Genomic DNA, 15,530 nt, shown 5'->3' with positions numbered 1-15,530 from the left:
TAAAGGCAGTAAGTTTGGGTTAGATTTTGCTTGCAAGGTTTGTTTGCCCACTGCAAGGTACAGTTTTTCTTTCTATGCTTATCACTTCAGAGGTTGATGTGTCTCTTGGGCAGGGAGGGATAACATGGTCCTTAATCCATCCCAACACTTGCTCCTTTCCTTTGTGAGTAGGAGACTGAAGTGTAGGGAAAGAAGCTTTTGAAATGAAATTTAAAAAAAAGAGTCTGGCAGCAATGATTTGTAGTAAGTAAAGCTGTAATGTGGTGTTACATCACTTCTCTGAATTTAATTCAAGCCTTAATATGTGAAAAGGATGAGTGGTTTACAAAAATGTACATATGTGAGATGAGAGTGATTAATCTTCATGACTTCAAGTTTGCATTCAGTTAACAGTCCTGTACAGAAATACAGGAACTGGAGCTGTTCACAGCCTCCTGTGAGCTCTTACTGAGTCCTGCTGGGTCTGTTTATAGGAACTGGGATTTCAGATCACATTGTCTAGTACTAATTTTTACAGGACAGCTGTATCTGTGTTTTCAAATGCAACAGCCCTGAAGTGTTGTCCAGTTCCTGTTCCACCTCAGAACTTCTCACTTTCTAGAGGATGTTTTAAAACAGTGCAGACTGGAACAAAGACTGGTGGGTGCTGTGACCTGGGCTGCAGTGAGCAAACCTTCCCTAAGTTTGGCTTTTAAAAGGAGATCCCCTTTTCTCCTGCATTTGCTCTGCCTGGTGTTTATTTTCAGACCTGGTGACACTCCTGTTGGTTTCTTCGTACTAATTGTCAGGTTATGGCTAGGACTTTTCCTTTGGCTGGAGAAAAGGGATGGGGAAGGTGTAAATAATGTTTCAGTTCAATTCTTGAGCATCATCCATGAGACATTTGCCTTTGGGGAGAGGTAATAAATATATCAGTGTAGCTATTTTGACTGACAATTCTTTCCCCTCTGAACTGAGAGCAATTCCACTGTTTTCCAAGGTTTCTGAGTTATGTGGGAGGTTTCCAGGAATGTGAAACACAAGCAGATGTGGTTGATCTCCCATGACAAAAATCTGCACATATTCAATTTATTCAGCACAGCTCAGGATGGGAATGTGATGATGGATAGGTAGTCCTGACCCTGCACATTTTGATGTCAGATGAATCAGAAGGAAGAATCCTCCTTACAGGAAGGTTGTGTTTCACTGCCTATTTACTTTTGTTCCAGAGGTTTCTGTACTTTTTTCCCTGCCTTAATTTGCTTTTCTGTGTTGAATGCTGCAGAAGCAGCAGCAAGGGCATGGTTTTGGGGGTGGATTCCAAGCACTTGCACAACATGCACCACAGAATTCGTCTGAGGAGTCCGGGAGGAGCTTAGGTTACTTCCCTGTGACAGGTCATCTGTCAAATACTTTGATGGACAAAGCTTTTTGACTTTAACTGACCAGTCCATTTACTGGCTCTGGTGGGGTAATCTTGGCTGTATTATGTATTTGGAGTTTATTTATCAAAATCCTTTCTCACTCAGACAAGTTCACTGAATAAATGAAGCTCTGTATGGTCTAAAAGCAGGGGTCTGTCTATGAATTCTGGATGCTCTGTGTTTTGGGGGCATCTGATGCCTTCCTCATCTTCATAGGCTTTTTCAGCAACCATTTTGTACTCTTTTTTTCCTTTATTAGTTGAGGTTATGCTTAAATTGTGCACCAGCTCTTGCTCTCCCCACCATGAGGGGTTAACTCCTGGCTTGTTTGTCTTTAGCCCAGCAGATCCTGAGTTATGAGCTACTCCATTATTAGTTTGGAGCAAGTGTGCAGTTAGGTAACCTTGACCTCTGAACAAATGCATTCCTTCTGCTCCTCTTTGAATGTCATTCTCCATGCCAGACTCCAGTTTGCCCTGTGACAGCTTCCAGCCTGCACCCTGCTCTGTCAGCTCACTGGAACTGGAACCTCTCCCATGTGCTGTAACCAGAAGCTGTCAGATCTGTAGGGCCTGTCCAACAGCAGCTTCCTGCATGCACCAACAAGCACCCTTGAGCTGCTTCTCTGCACTCCAGCTCAGCCAGTTCTCCTCCTCTTACTAGTGCAAGCAGCAGTCCAGGCTCCTTGCCCAGACATTGCCACCCAACCACAAACCTGGCCAGTTTGCCCTGAACTTGCATGATTTGCTAGAGCTGTGTGCATGCAGGGCTGCAGTTGCCCTTGGCACTTTCCCTTCTCACTGCTGCGCTCATATTTGCAATTGCTTCTTAACATTTTAGTGCAAAAGATGTTTTGGTTTTGCCTTCTACTTCTGCCTTTTACCCCTTATTGGTAGGGATACAAAGGTCTTCTAAAGAAAATCCAGATTGTAAGTGGATTATAAAGAATATTGTTTCTCAGCTCTACCTATTGGTGGAAAACTTCACAGGCTTTTTTAAATGCAAGGTGCAGTGCTGAGTACAGCTGAGCTGGAAGGGGACTGTGACAAACTGATCAAGGGACTGTGTAGAAGGAAGAGCTGGCAAAGGAAAGTCAGTGTTGCTTTGGAGAGCTGCGCTGGGTCACTGCCTCTGCTGGAGGCTTCTGTGGTGAAGTTGGTCATTTTTGGGGTATTCAGTGAGAAACTGGGGCAGTGGCTACCAAAGGGTTTGTTTTGGTGTTCACCCCAAGCTGTTCTGCTCCTCTCAGCCTTCTGACCTGCTGCAGAGGGGATTGTGCTGCTTTTGCAGCCAAGGTGGACTCAGAGCAGTTCAGTGCAGTGTACTGGGTGTATTTGTAAAACATACTAAAATTTAAGGAGCTCAGTCATAGAAAACCTTGTGTAAGAGACAGAAAGACAAGTTTTATCCCCTGGGTATCTTGGGATGGACAGCAGTCCACAAACATGTAGGACCTCACTGAAAATCCACATGTGGAGAGCTGGATTTGCTTTTCAACTCTCTTCCCTCACAGGCTTATGCTAACTCATGATATCTGTTACAGTGCTACTAGAGGTCAAAATGGGAAGATTTCACTGTGCAGTGGATATGGAGCTGTGTTCAGGGGGGTAATTACCACTGTCAGCGTTGTCATTCTTTTTTAGAGGTTGATTTCCTCTAAAAATGCAAATGAAAGATTGCAGAAAAAGCACCAACAAGCAAACCTGACAAAATGACAAAAAACCCAAACCCAAAGATTCCCTACTCCCAGTTCTTCACTGCAGCAATCTTGCCTGGATCAATATTGCTTGAGGACTGGGGTCTTAGTGCAGCACTGCACAGTGGAGCATTACTATTAGTAATGTCAGGTATTAATGCCCATATATATGCTTTTTATTGCTTGGGGTTTTATTTTTCTCTGTTTATCCTACATTAGCATTCCATGCAGTAGCAAGGACTTTGTTGTGCATGTGTTTATCTCACTGAAATGCTTTTTTGAATTTAAATACCCATGTCCTGTTTCTCCCCACAGGATTGTCCTCTGTAGGCTCCCAAGCAGTAGAACAGGCAATAAATAATTTGTCTCTGTGTCAGGATGTAGTAATTTAATTTGGAAGAATTTGGAACAAAGTTTACAAGGATTGCAAAGAATGCTTTTGCTCAGTTTTCTGAAACAGCTTTCTGTTCAATGTTCATGCATTTAATTTTGGTGTGTGTCACGTGCCACATTCAACGACATTGAATGGAGAAAATACATTTTCAGGACAATGCTCCCCATGCAAAACACATGGCCTTTTGTTGGGAAAGAACCCCTGATGCTGCAATCAGATCATTGCACCTCCTTCCTACAAAATCATTGGAAAAAGCTGGACTGGGAGGGGAAGGGCACTCAGGAGGTGTCAAGATGATTTGTTGGAAGATATCGAGGCAGTGATATAACAGGGATCCTTCTCCTGCACTGTGTCCTGGTTATCCCCTGCCTCCCAAAGCAGCCAGCACATTCTCAGGGACAGGGCTGTGGTTTCAGGCCTGAGGTGCACCTAGAGGGGGTAGCTGCAACCTTAAGTTGATGGAGCACGATGGTGGTGGCCAGGAGCTGGAGGAGCAGGAGACAGAGCCCTGCCGAGGGGAGCCAGAGGAAGACAAGGCAGAAGGAGTCCAGGTCTTCCTGCATTCTGCTGCCTGCAGGGATAGAGAAGAGGGAAGGTCCACCAGGTGCTCACTGCTGGTGTTACAGCCAGCTCTGGTGGAGCCAAGGGAGCTGCCAGGGCCCTGCCTGGTGTGCCTGAGGCACAGAGCTTCCCTGGGCCTGCAGTGATGGTCTACTGCTGTCAGCATTTTCCTGGCAACTGGAAGGGGGGACACATGGCCAAAAGTTTTCCTGTGTCCTTTGATGAGACTAAAAGCAGACCTGGGCCATGAGGCTCTACCTTCCCTCCCCTGTTCCTGGTGTCATCAGGCGTGGGATATGCTCATGCTTTTTACATCATCCTTAGCCTTTCCTATGGGGGATGAAATGATGGAATTTAATCCTTCCAACTCTGCTAAAGCTGTATGGATTTCTACTCTCCCCCATCCCAAAATATCTACAGGATCCCCCTTGGTATCAGTGGACAAGGCTCCAGCTTTTCCCCTCTCCCTCCCTGCATCCAGGCTACGTGGATCTGGTGTCTTCAGGCAGGAGTCCCCTTCAGTGGTGCCCCCCTGGGTGGTGGGTGCTGGTGTGCTGGGTGCCACTGTGGTGGTGACTGTAAGTGAAATGGATGAACTCAGCATGTAGGGAAATACAATAAAACACATCTCTCCTGCTTTTCTGCTCTCCAGCCTAGGCAGGGCTGTTCCTGTGCACAGTGAAGCCCTCAGGTCTGGGAGAGCTTCATAGAGCCAAGTGTGGATGGGGTCTCCCTAGAGAGGGTCTCCCAAAAGCCAAGAGGGATCTGCAGCCTGCTTGTTTCTCACTTTCTGACACCATCCCCACAAAGCCTGAGCCCCCTGAGCTTGGTGGTACTTTTGGCACCTGTGTGTGCTGAGGAAGGAGGGGGTGGTGGGGGACTTTGCTTTAATGCTCTCCCTTCAGAGCCATGGGTGGGGGAAGTGGGGATGGGGAGATGAAGCCCAATGATGTTTGCCTTTGAGCAGGAGCAGTGCCAGGAGGAGAGGTGGGAAGCAGGGAGGCTCTGGCAGGAGAGCAGTGGGTTGCTCACAGGGTGGCTTGGGCAAGCCAGCAGGGAAATGGGGTTTGTGGAGGGATGGCTGCTTACAAAGGGCACGGGCAGGAGGTGCTGGGCATTTTGTCAGGGCTGGGTGAGGCTGGGGGAAGGTGTTGCTGACCTGGGAGGAAGGCTCGCTGGCCAGGGCTGAAGTGCAGCATTTGGTTGAAATTCATCACACAGAAATAGCTCCCCTGGTCCTGTGGTGTGAAAGATTTCACTGCCAGCCGATGGATCGTGCTGTCTTTGCTCGCCTCAAAGCGTGTGGACGTTTTCCGATTCCCCTCAAATGTGGCCCGGGATATAGAATTGATGAAGACAATGAAGTGAAGGGTCCCACTCCTGTCCTGGCGGATCCAGGATGCCCCATGGTTCTTGTCAGTGTGACACTCCAGCTCCAGCTTCTGTCCCACCCGGAGCTGGCTGATGTCCTTGGGAGACCTGACCTTTATCTGAAGTGACTGGCCATCCATCCCAGGGCAGCCTGCAGGAGAGAAATCCTTGCTGGAACCACTTGGGAAGAGTCAAAGGGTCCTCTGAGGAAACCTCCTTCCCTCCCTGTCCATGGGCTGGAAGTAGAAATGGAAAGGGAAGACCTCACACTGTCTGGAGGATGTGAAGGTTTTCTTGGAGTCCTTGCTGGGATGGTGCATGGAGGGTGCTCAGCAATCAGCCACCCGGGCTTGAAAGATGGGTGCTGCCCTTCCAGTGTCTTCTCAGGGACGTTACACCTTCCCAGCTTCTCTGAAGTGATAAGCTGTGTAAGCTCCCTGTGAACACTAACTTTTAAACTTCTCCCTCCCCTCTGGACCCACTCATTGGATCAATCTCCCTTCCCAGTGCAGGTGGTGCTGTAGCCGCCCCTCTGGCTGTCCTTTGCTGGCTGAGGTGACTCTGCCTCTCCCCCCACAACTACTGAGCACACCTCAAGGTCAGCAGTTTTGGTTTGTTTTTTTCCCTTCCCCTTAATTATTTACCCCAATGTCTTGGATTCAATAGAAAGGTTTTCCTTGTCCCTCCCGGTGAAGGGGGAGCGCAGCCCCGTGTCCGTACTCACAGAATGCCAGAGTGAGCAGCAGGAGCAGGGCAGGAGACGTGTCCATCTTGTCCTGGGGCGCCTGTGCTTGGGGCTGGTGCAGAGCAGCTGAGATGGTTTTTCTCACTTGGCTTGGGAGGCTGTGTCACTCTTTGGGGAGGATGTGATATCATCAGGACCCCAACACCAGGATGCATTCAGTTCAAGTCCAGAGTCTGGGTCCCTTTAACCTCATCATTTCTTACAGGATTGTTTCTGGATGACTTTCAGAGAGATCCAGAGTGATGCTGCTCATGGCTGAGGTAACATCAGCCACCACAGCCTGCTGTTCCCTCCCCACAGCTTCTGTGCAGAAGACCCAGAACTGCCCCATCCTTTGGTGCAGACCCTAGAACACTTTTCTTGGCGGGGATTCTGCCTCCTTCTTTTGAGCACATTCATGGAGTCCTGTGTGCATGGCAGAGCCCACAGTGACTCAGATGTTCCTGGTGTAGATCCATGCGTATTGTTTATCTCCAAGCACAGGTTTCTGGCACACTGATGGGTACTTCTCTATTGTTCTTGTTGCACTTCTTTGTTCAGTTCTTCTTTGCTACTGCTCAGCAAAAGCCTTTTCATGAAAAGTAGTTGGTTTAGGAACTAGAACCTATTGAGATTGCCCCTTGCACTAGTGAGTGTTTTGCCTTTTCTTTGTTTTTAAAACTCGTGGTTGTCTTCTTTAACCACAGGGTCTTCTGCTCTTCAAAAAAACCCTTTTATGGTTCACCAGAGAGGGCTCTTGCTGCTGCTTCCAGGTGACCTCTTGCATATGGGGATGGGTGATGCTTCCTGGACCTTTGCATGCATAGAAAGAATTATTTCACCAGAGTGCGAGGGGCTGGGCTAGTGTTTGATTGAACTTTCCTGTTAATTGCTTTTCTGTGTGGTTTTTTTTTTTTATTACACCTTTGCAAAGAAGCTCTGTTTCTTCCTAGTCTGTCAGAAGCCAAGTGCTGCTGAGTTTGATGCAGTTACTGTTGGGGCTGCTACTCAGAGCATGAGATGACCCAGCCATCTTCTCCCGGAGTGTCTGTCCTTGGGGACAGTGCAGCACAGCTGAGATGAACTTTGTCACTTTGTCACTTGGCTTGGGAGGCTATGCCGCTCTTTGGGGGGATGTGATGTCATCAGGACCCTCTTGGGTAAAGTGACAATGCTTGGCCTCTGTGACAAAACATTGAGGAAAAAAAAAATTCTGAAGAAATTAGTTTATAATCCAGAATTTGTGACTTGCTTCTTCTTTGCTTTATCTGCTTGTGGTTCTTTTGTCTCACCATGGGTTCCTTCTGTCCTGCCCCAAGCCCGCTGTGTGCTCCAGTGGCCCTTGCTGCTGCCTCTGGGTGACCACTGGCACAGGGCAATGGCTGGCTTTTCCTGGAGTTTTTGCACACACAGGCTTTCCTGTTGATTATCTTTCTGTGTAAGGTTTTCTTTTAATTTCTTTTCTTTTTTTTACTAACCCTTTGCCAAGAAGCCTCTTGGTTCCTGGCTCTGTCAGAAAACAGGCGCCGCTCTTTGCGCTGCTACCGACAGCCGAGTTATGGAAAATGGTTTGGGAACTGTGGTTGTATCACTGGGCATCAAAGTGTGTTAATGAGTGGAGAAAGCTGCTGCTGGGATGTGTGAGGGTCACTGGGGCTGTGTGAACTGTGCCCTGCAGAGTGTGGGCTGGAGAATCAGTGTGCAGATGAGCTGAGGGAAGCAGGAGCCATCCCAGAGCCTCCCGAGTTTGGCACTGGGCTTGAAGGTGATCAGGTGTGTTCTGAAATAACAAACAACCCCTCTGAAACAAATAACAATTCCCAGAGCAAACAGATCCTGCTTCTATTCCTTCATCTGTTGGAAGAGGATTTGGGTGTGGGGGTCAGTACCAGAGCAGGAGCTCCCTGCCCTTCTGCCTGGGCTACAGGAACGTGGTGTGATGTGTACTGTGAAAAAGTGGATAGGAGGAAAGACCTATCAGCTTTTTGGCAGAAACACTTTGAGTTATAACTTTTTAAGAGAAAATTTTTAGCTCACACTAATTCAATATGAAACTACCCAATAATTAAATTGATCTCATAGCCTCAATGTTAGGGCTTTTCTGTTATTTTTACTTTCATAGTGTGTGTAGTTCTGTGGAATTGCCATTCAGTATTTGCTTACTATCTATTGTTTAGATACACTTATCTAGTCCTGATTTTTTCTTTTTTTTTCATTCTTACAAACAAGTAAGTTTGGAAGAACTTTGTTTTTCTTTGATTTTCTCTCCTTCCCATCTTGTTTACAGAGCAGGAGACTATCACAGGGTTTCTTCCACTCCTTTTTTTGGCCAGGTTTTTATCAGCCCCGTGACAAGAACTCCAGAGTACTTGCAGACTCTTTATCTCAGACACCTTCTTGGCAGTTTCCTGGGATGTGGGAGTGTTACTGGGCCCATCACAAATCCCTGGGAAGATACCTTTAGATGATTTTAGGCTGTGGTGAGCTGGAAGCTGAAGTCTGCACCCTAATGCTCAGGATGGGTGTATTAATCACTGGCTTTTGCCTTAGCCAAGACTTTTTCAACCCCTTGTTTATTATCTTCCTGAAGGATTTTAGCTTTTCTGAGACTAGGAACCAAAGAAAGAAAGAAAAAATGGTCATGAATCTGACTAGAATAATTTTATTTTATGTCTCAGTTCTTAAATTGCAAGTATACAAAGGAAATATTTACATGAAATACAGATCTGAAAAAACAGAACTTACAATAGTCCATAACATGTCCCTAAAATATCAACATGGCAAATAGCCTGCTTAACCAAAACAAGTGACAAATTTGGTTTTTTAAAATCACTCAGGCATTTCCCTCAGAAAGAAAGCAAATCCCACTTTCCTTACTCAGGCCAAACTCCTGCAGAAATAGGTGGCTCAGGGGTAGCAGCAGAACAAGTGTGAGGGGAGCAGTGAACCTTAGCTCCCAGGACTGTACAAGCCTCAAAAGTAAGGCAATGAATCCATATTTAGCTTCTCAATGCAGTCTTGTATTCCATACCATGAAAAAACAAAAGCCCTAGGAGAGAGGCACCACAACAAGAAGATAGGTTGAGTGAGGATAATTATTTCTAAGGCTTTGTGTAGCAAATGCCACCTCTGGCTGCATTCTGGGAGGAAATCACACAGAGCTTTGAGCAAAGGTCCAACTCATGTCCTTATTTCTCACCAGCTTCTCACTGAGGTGTGTCAGCACCAGGATTGGCCTGGCTCTAGTGCCTGAGCCTTGTCCCTGGGAGCAGAGGTGGCTTTTGGCCCCTGGTATCGCCTGCAGGAGCTCAGGGTCTGGAAGGAGCTGTGCTTGACCCTGCAGCATTGCCTGGAGGAGCTCAGGGTTTGGAAGGAGCTGTGCTTGACCCTGCAGCTCACAGGAACTGCTGCTCCTTGTCCATGTGTCTGTGCTCCCTCTTGTCTCCTCAAACCTGCCAGGGCAGAGTGGCTGAGGTGCTGTGGCCTTGTGGATAAGGTAGGAGATGGATTTCTGTGCTGACAGCTCCCAGGAGAAGATCCAGCAGCCAGGAGGAGCAGATGCTGATCTGTGTTAATTTGGTGTTCTGGGTTTCGCGGGAGGCTTCCCGTTTGCAGGTCTGGAGGGAGAAGAGGATTTGGTTTACTCAGATATGAAGAGAGAGGAGCAAGAAGGCAATCAAGGCTCCTTTAGCCTTGGGCTGCAGCCAGGGACCTCCAAGAGGAGGCTGCAAAATGTTCCTAAATCCTCTTTGTGCAGGTGAAAGGTCTGCCTCCATTTCAAGCAGTGACAGATAACAGAAGGGTATTCTCAAGATACACTGATGGTCGGGTCTTATATTAATTAATAAATAAAGTGGGCTTTATAAATTTACCTCTGGCTTCTGCACACTCCTGTCCTCTCATTAAGCCTTTCTCTACATTCAGAAAAGAATGAAGAAGGAAGAGCTAAGGGTTTGTGGGGTTTTTTTTTGAGTTAGACAGGGTGTTATAATTTCAGAGCGATTTTTTCTTGTTGGAACGTGTTGCCTGCAGAGAAGTTAGAAAGGAGGCTTTCCAGACAGCCAAATTGCACCCAAAATGACAAAAATGACTGCTCTCCATCAACTGAGAGTTTTATGTTGATCTAATGAGTTGGGAATTTGAGCCCCTTTTCAGGGAAAATTAATTGGTAGTGGAAAATGAATCCTTGTGCTGGCAGCAAGGATGGCAGGCCAGATCCTGGGGTGCTTTGCAAGGAGTGAATTGCACTGTTACCTTCCACAGAGCTTCCTTTCACTGAGCAGAAGAGCAGGAATTTCCTCTCTAAATCAAAACTGAAATATGGTACAATAGCTAAAACCAGAGCTCTGTCAAGTTTAGGGCTGCTGAAGGAGAACCATCCTTGAGGACATGATTTCCTGAGGCCCCACTGCATCAGGGCAAAGTGGGAGAGCTCTGCAGGGTGTTTTTCTCCCCACAGAGACAGAACATCCTTGCACAGAGCTGGCAACAGGGGTAGAGATAAGTGAAAAATGCAAACATTCTCCTGAACAAGGCTGCATGAAGAGCTCTTCCTTATCATTTCTCCCCTGGAAAGGCAGACGAGGATCAGGAAAGCTCTGGGTGTGATAAATATCCTCTGTGAAAATGACAGTCTGTTCCATTTTACAGACAGTTTAAAAAATGCAACCTGCCTTTGAAAGAAAAATAAATTTGTAGGGATCCATTTCCTACTAATGTTGGGGAGGGACTGTACTAATTTGGAGAACTAAATGGCAATTACCTCTTGTACTAAAAAACCCATGGATGTATAACAGGGAACAGGAATTTATCTGACTTAGAAGATGCTTTGATTGGCAAAGAATGAGGCTCCAGAGGTGTGAACATGCTGTTCCAAAGCTTCTTGGCAACCCAGCTGTTCCAAGCACTAGCCCAGCCTGGGATGCCCTTGAGCAGTAGTGGAGATTTCTTGGTGTCTCTCTTGCCACAAGCCCCAGGGTGCACAAAGCCTGCAGAAGAGGTTTCATTCAGAGCAGGAGGAGTGACAAACCAGCGGCAGGGAGGTCGATTTGCAGAAGCAAAATGTGTGTGGGCAAAAAGCATTTCCTCTCCCAAACCAGGACATTGCAATTCTCATTCTGATCGTGTTTTCCTGGTCACCCAGGCTGAGCTGGGGAGGCAGGAGGGAAAGCATAAAGAAAAGGTTCCTGTGTGCCCTAGAAACTGGGTTACCCCTCAGTCTATCCCTGTCTGCACTGGTGTTTCTCAGGCGAGTCCTGTGAGGCTGCAGCAGCCTCTCTGCTGCTGCTCCTCTGTGCCTGGGGGGGAAACAGAGGCAGGAACCCTGGTGCTGCTGGCCCAGCATGGTGCAGAGGGGCATTTGGGGTGCAGGAACTTACATGTGAACCATGGGGACATCTGAGTAGGCAGTCATGGTTTGGGGAGGGGAAGGGATGGAATATGGTCACCCCCGAGCTCAAGTTGGGAATGGTACATTGGAAGCACGGAAATGTGGTAAGTTATGAGCACTGGGAGATGCACAAAGCTTTTGGGCTGCCACAAACACCTCCTGTCCTGTTTTGCATTGGCTGCTGGGTCAGAGCTCAATGATTTGAATGACTTAATAGTTGTAAAACCAAAGAAAAAGCCCAAACAGATAAAAAACCCCAAACAAAACCAGAAATAGAGAGCAGGAGAACCTTCTGTTCTGTTTTTGCCCTCAAGTCATTGCTCAGGCTCCTCCCAACCATCTTGTATCAGATGAAGAACTTTTAGATTGCTTTTTGGCACCTGCCCTCCTTTATCTCTTGAGGGTGAGATGTTGCCAAGTTGAGGAGGAAAATGCCAGTGCCTGTCACTCACCTCTTACACCTGCATCTTCGTCTTCTGGTTTCTAAGAAAAGAGAGAAAGTGTTTTAGTTCAAAGGTGCCAAGTGACAACTCAGGAAAGAAGCACTCCAGTGAGGTAGGGCTGCTGCTCCCCTGCAGCTGATATCTTTAATAACAGATAAACCAAGCCTACTTTTGAGGAAATCCATGCCAGGGAATGGTGCTGCAGCTCGTGTTACCCCAGTAATTCACTTAAATATTTTCATGAATTAATCTTTGAGGTGAGTAGCAGCACCAGGGTCAGCCTGGGAACACTGAGGGTGAATTATTTCTGTTTTCTGTCTCCAGTGACTTTGGGACATTGCTGAAAATCCCTCAGCAGCAATAATTTCTGCAGCAGGTGAGTGGCAGCGATGCCACATCACATGCACCCAAGGTAACAATGCTCTCCTCCATTTTAGCCTCTGTGTTGTTACTTCGGGGTAGATTAAGCCAAATAAATTAATTATTTTCTTTAATTATTTAATTATTTAATTATGGCCCAGCCATTAATTTTAGACTAAGGTAAAAATCCATCCTGAAGGGCTTGGAAATTGTTGCAGAAATTACCTGCAGCTGAGGGCTTTTCACTGCTGATATTGTAATGAAGTTTCTCATCTGGTTCCAGCTTGAGATGCTACTCTCAGCATCTGCTGGAGCAGATTTACTCTGTTAGGTCAGAATGTTTCAGGCTCTGGGGCTTTAACCTGTGACACACCCATTTATGAGCCCAGACAGTTGGTAGAGTAAGTACTGTCTCTTTCTAATCTATTTTTCTTCCTCGAAAGTCTTTTCCAACATAAATAATTCTTTCTCATCCTAACCCTAGTGATGAGTTTTAAAATACAGACACTGATTTTAGCAGTGGTCCTTATCTTGCGTTGGCTGTGTTCTGATTATCAGCTGCCTCCCCAGACTGCCAGAACATCCATGTCCCTGAGGGCAGGGCTGGGGATTCAGAACAGAGGTGGATCTGGAGAGGGTTGTGGGGAGCCTTACGTTGGCACAGCATGATGGTGATCGCCAGGGCAATGAGGAGCAGGAGGCAGGCACCTGCCAAGGGCACCCAGATGAAGATGTGGCAGAAGAAATTCAGATCTTCCTGCATTCTTCCCTCTGCAGGAAGAGAGAAGATGGAATGTCCACCAAGTGCTCAAGATAGTTCTGGTGTCAGCATTTTCCTGGGGACTCGAGGGAGGAGATGTGGGCAAAAGTTTTCTCCTGTTTTCTGCTGAGGCTAAAAGCAGCTCCAGCCCCCAAGGCTCTCCCCTCCCCACATCCCTGGTGTGCCCAGGCATGCTCAAATTTTACATCATATTTAGCTATTCTTAGGTGGAATGAAATATTGGAATTAATCCTTAAAGAAGCTCTGTGGATCTTCTCTCTCCCCCCAGTCCCAAAATATCTGCAGGATCCCCCTTGGTGTCAGTGGACCAGAGTCCAGCCCTTCCCCTCTCCCTCCCTGCATTCAGGTTACCTGGATCTGGAGTTGTGAGCTTGGGCTCCGCAGTGGTGCTGCCCTGGGTGGTGGGTGCTGGAGTGCTGGGTGCCACTGTGGTGGTGGCTGTAAGTGAAATGGGTTAATTCAGCATGTAGGGAAATACAATAAAACACATCTCTCCTGCCTTTCTGCTCTTTTACCCCTGCCAGAGCACAGGTGCTCCTGAGTTCAGCTCCAGGAGAACTTCACAGAGCCCATCTTGGAGGGGGACTCCCCCAAGGAGGGTCTCCCAAAAGCCAAGAGGGATCTGCAGCCTGCTTGTTTCTCACTTTCTGACACCATCCCCACAAAGCCTGAGCCCCCTGAGCTTGGTGGTACTTTTGGCACCTGCGTGTGCTGAGGAAGGAGGGGGTGGTGGTGGACTTTGCTTTAATGCTCTCCCTTCAGAGCCATGGGTGGGGGAGTGGGGATGGGGAGATGAAGCCCAATGATGTTTGCCTTTGGGCAGGAGGAGAGGTGGGAAGCAGGGAGGCTCTGGCAGGAGAGCAGTGGGTCGCTCACAGGATGGCTTGGGCAAGCCAGCAGGGAAATGGGGTTTGTGGAGGGATGGCTGCTTACAAAGGGCACGGGCAGGAGGTGCTGGGCATTTTGTCAGGGCTGGGTGAGGCTGGGGGAAGGTGTTGCTGACCTGGGAGGAAAGCTCGCTGGCCAGGGCTGAAGTGCAGCATTTGGTTGAAATTCATCACACAGAAATAGCTCCCCTGGTCCTGTGGTGTGAAAGATTTCACTGCCAGCCGATGGATCGTGCTGTCTTTGCTCGCCTCAAAGCGTGTGGACGTTTTCAGATTCCCCTCAAATGTGGCCCGGGATATGGAATTGATGAAGACAATGAAGTGAAGGGTCCCACTCCTGTCCTGGCGGATCCAGGATGCCCCATGGTTCTTGTCAGTGTGACACTCCAGCTCCAGCTTCTGTCCCACCCGGAGCTGGCTGATGTCCTTGGGAGACCTGACCTTTATCTGAAGTGACTGGCCATCCATCCCAGGGCAGCCTGCAGGAGAGAAATCCTTGCTGGAACCACTTGGGAAGAGTCAAAGGGTCCTCTGAGGAAACCTCCTTCCCTCCCTGTCCATGGGCTGGAAGTAGAAATGGAAAGGGAAGACCTCACACTGTCTGGAGGATGTGAAGGTTTTCTTGGAGTCCTTGCTGGGATGGTGCATGGAGGGTGCTCAGCAATCAGCCACCCGGGCTTGAAAGATGGGTGCTGCCCTTCCAGTGTCTTCTCAGGGACGTTACACCTTCCCAGCTTCTCTGAAGTGACTCCATTTACACTTCTTGCAAAGCCTCTTTTTTTCCCACTCTTCTCCCTCCCCTCTGGACCCACTCATTGGATCAATCTCCCTTCCCAGTGCAGGTGGTGCTGCAGCTGCCCCTCTGGCTGTCCTTTGCTGGCTGAGGTGATGCCACCCTTCCTTCCAAACTTACTGAGCACACCTCAATGTCAGCCTTTTTGGTTTGCTTTTTACCCCCTTAATTATTTACCCCAATGTCTTGGATTCAATAGAAAGGTTTTCCTTGTCCCTCCCGGTGAAGGGGGAGCGCAGCCCCGTGTCTGTACTCACAGAATGCCAGAGTGAGCAGCAGGAGCAGGGCAGGAGACGTGTCCATCTTGTCCTGGGGTGCCTGTGCTTGGGGCTGGTGCAGAGCAGCTGAGATGGTTTTTCTCACTTGGCTTGGGAGGCTGTGTCACTCTTTGGGGAGGATGTGATGTCACCACGACCCTCTTGGGTAAGGAGGTGATGCTCGGCATCTGCGGCGTAATGAGGACAAAAAAGATTCCTGAAGAAATTATTTTCTTGTCCAGAGTTTATATATCCTTATAAGTTCTTAATGGTGCCTCAAGGCTTTTCCCTGGATGCCCTCTTTAGAGATCCAGTGATGCTGCTCATAGCTGAGGTAGGATCAGCCACCACAGCCTGCTGTCCCCAGCCCCTTCGGCACCCACAGCAGCTCCAGCTCTGCAGAAGTTATGGACGAGCCCCATCCTTTTGGTGCAGTCTGCACTTTGCTTTTCTTGGCAGGGGTTCTGCCTC

General features: G+C 48.0%; 2 protein-coding genes across 2 annotated transcripts; both read right to left on the bottom strand.

The window, feature by feature from the left end:
* Positions 1-3,885: 3,885 nt before the first annotated feature.
* LOC115903150 (T-cell surface glycoprotein CD8 alpha chain-like) lies at positions 3,886-6,195 on the bottom strand. The gene is made up of 4 exons (XM_030947407.1): positions 6,150-6,195; positions 5,214-5,576; positions 4,541-4,630; positions 3,886-4,064 (listed from the first exon to the last, which is right to left on the bottom strand). Exons 1-4 carry the CDS (start codon positions 6,193-6,195, stop codon positions 3,886-3,888), a joined length of 678 nt encoding a protein of 225 aa, XP_030803267.1.
* A 3,525-nt stretch (positions 6,196-9,720) lies between these two features.
* On the bottom strand, positions 9,721-15,105 carry LOC115903293 (T-cell surface glycoprotein CD8 alpha chain-like). The gene is made up of 6 exons (XM_030947641.1): positions 15,060-15,105; positions 14,126-14,488; positions 13,474-13,560; positions 12,996-13,112; positions 11,991-12,021; positions 9,721-9,766 (listed from the first exon to the last, which is right to left on the bottom strand). The coding sequence occupies exons 1-6, from the start codon at positions 15,103-15,105 to the stop codon at positions 9,721-9,723; spliced, it is 690 nt and encodes a 229-aa protein (XP_030803501.1).
* Between the last annotated feature and the right edge of the window lie 425 nt (positions 15,106-15,530).

This window comes from Camarhynchus parvulus, chromosome 4 (genome assembly GCF_901933205.1).
Source record: "Camarhynchus parvulus chromosome 4, STF_HiC, whole genome shotgun sequence".
Taxonomy (NCBI): Eukaryota; Metazoa; Chordata; class Aves; order Passeriformes; family Thraupidae; genus Camarhynchus; species Camarhynchus parvulus.
Note: the sequence above shows the minus strand (reverse complement) of the source record. Positions and strands in the feature narration are given on the sequence as shown.

Excerpts from the sequence above, each read along its gene's own strand:
- LOC115903150 (XM_030947407.1), bottom strand. The coding sequence starts at position 6,195 with ATGGACACGTCTCCTGCCCTGCTCCTGCTGCTCACTCTGGCATTCT. Across the intron at positions 4,631-5,213 it reads CCAGCGAGCCTTCCTCCCAG|TCACCACCACAGTGGCACCC; the intron begins GTCAGCAACACC and ends TTTCACTTACAG. Across the intron at positions 4,065-4,540 it reads CCTGAAGACACCAGATCCAC|GCAGCAGAATGCAGGAAGAC; the intron begins GTAGCCTGGATG and ends CTATCCCTGCAG.
- LOC115903293 (XM_030947641.1), bottom strand. The coding sequence starts at position 15,105 with ATGGACACGTCTCCTGCCCTGCTCCTGCTGCTCACTCTGGCATTCT. Across the intron at positions 14,489-15,059 it reads GCTGCTCACTCTGGCATTCT|GCTGCCCTGGGATGGATGGC; the intron begins GTGAGTACAGAC and ends TCTCTCCTGCAG. Across the intron at positions 13,113-13,473 it reads GCTCACAACTCCAGATCCAG|AGGGAAGAATGCAGGAAGAT; the intron begins GTAACCTGAATG and ends CTCTTCCTGCAG.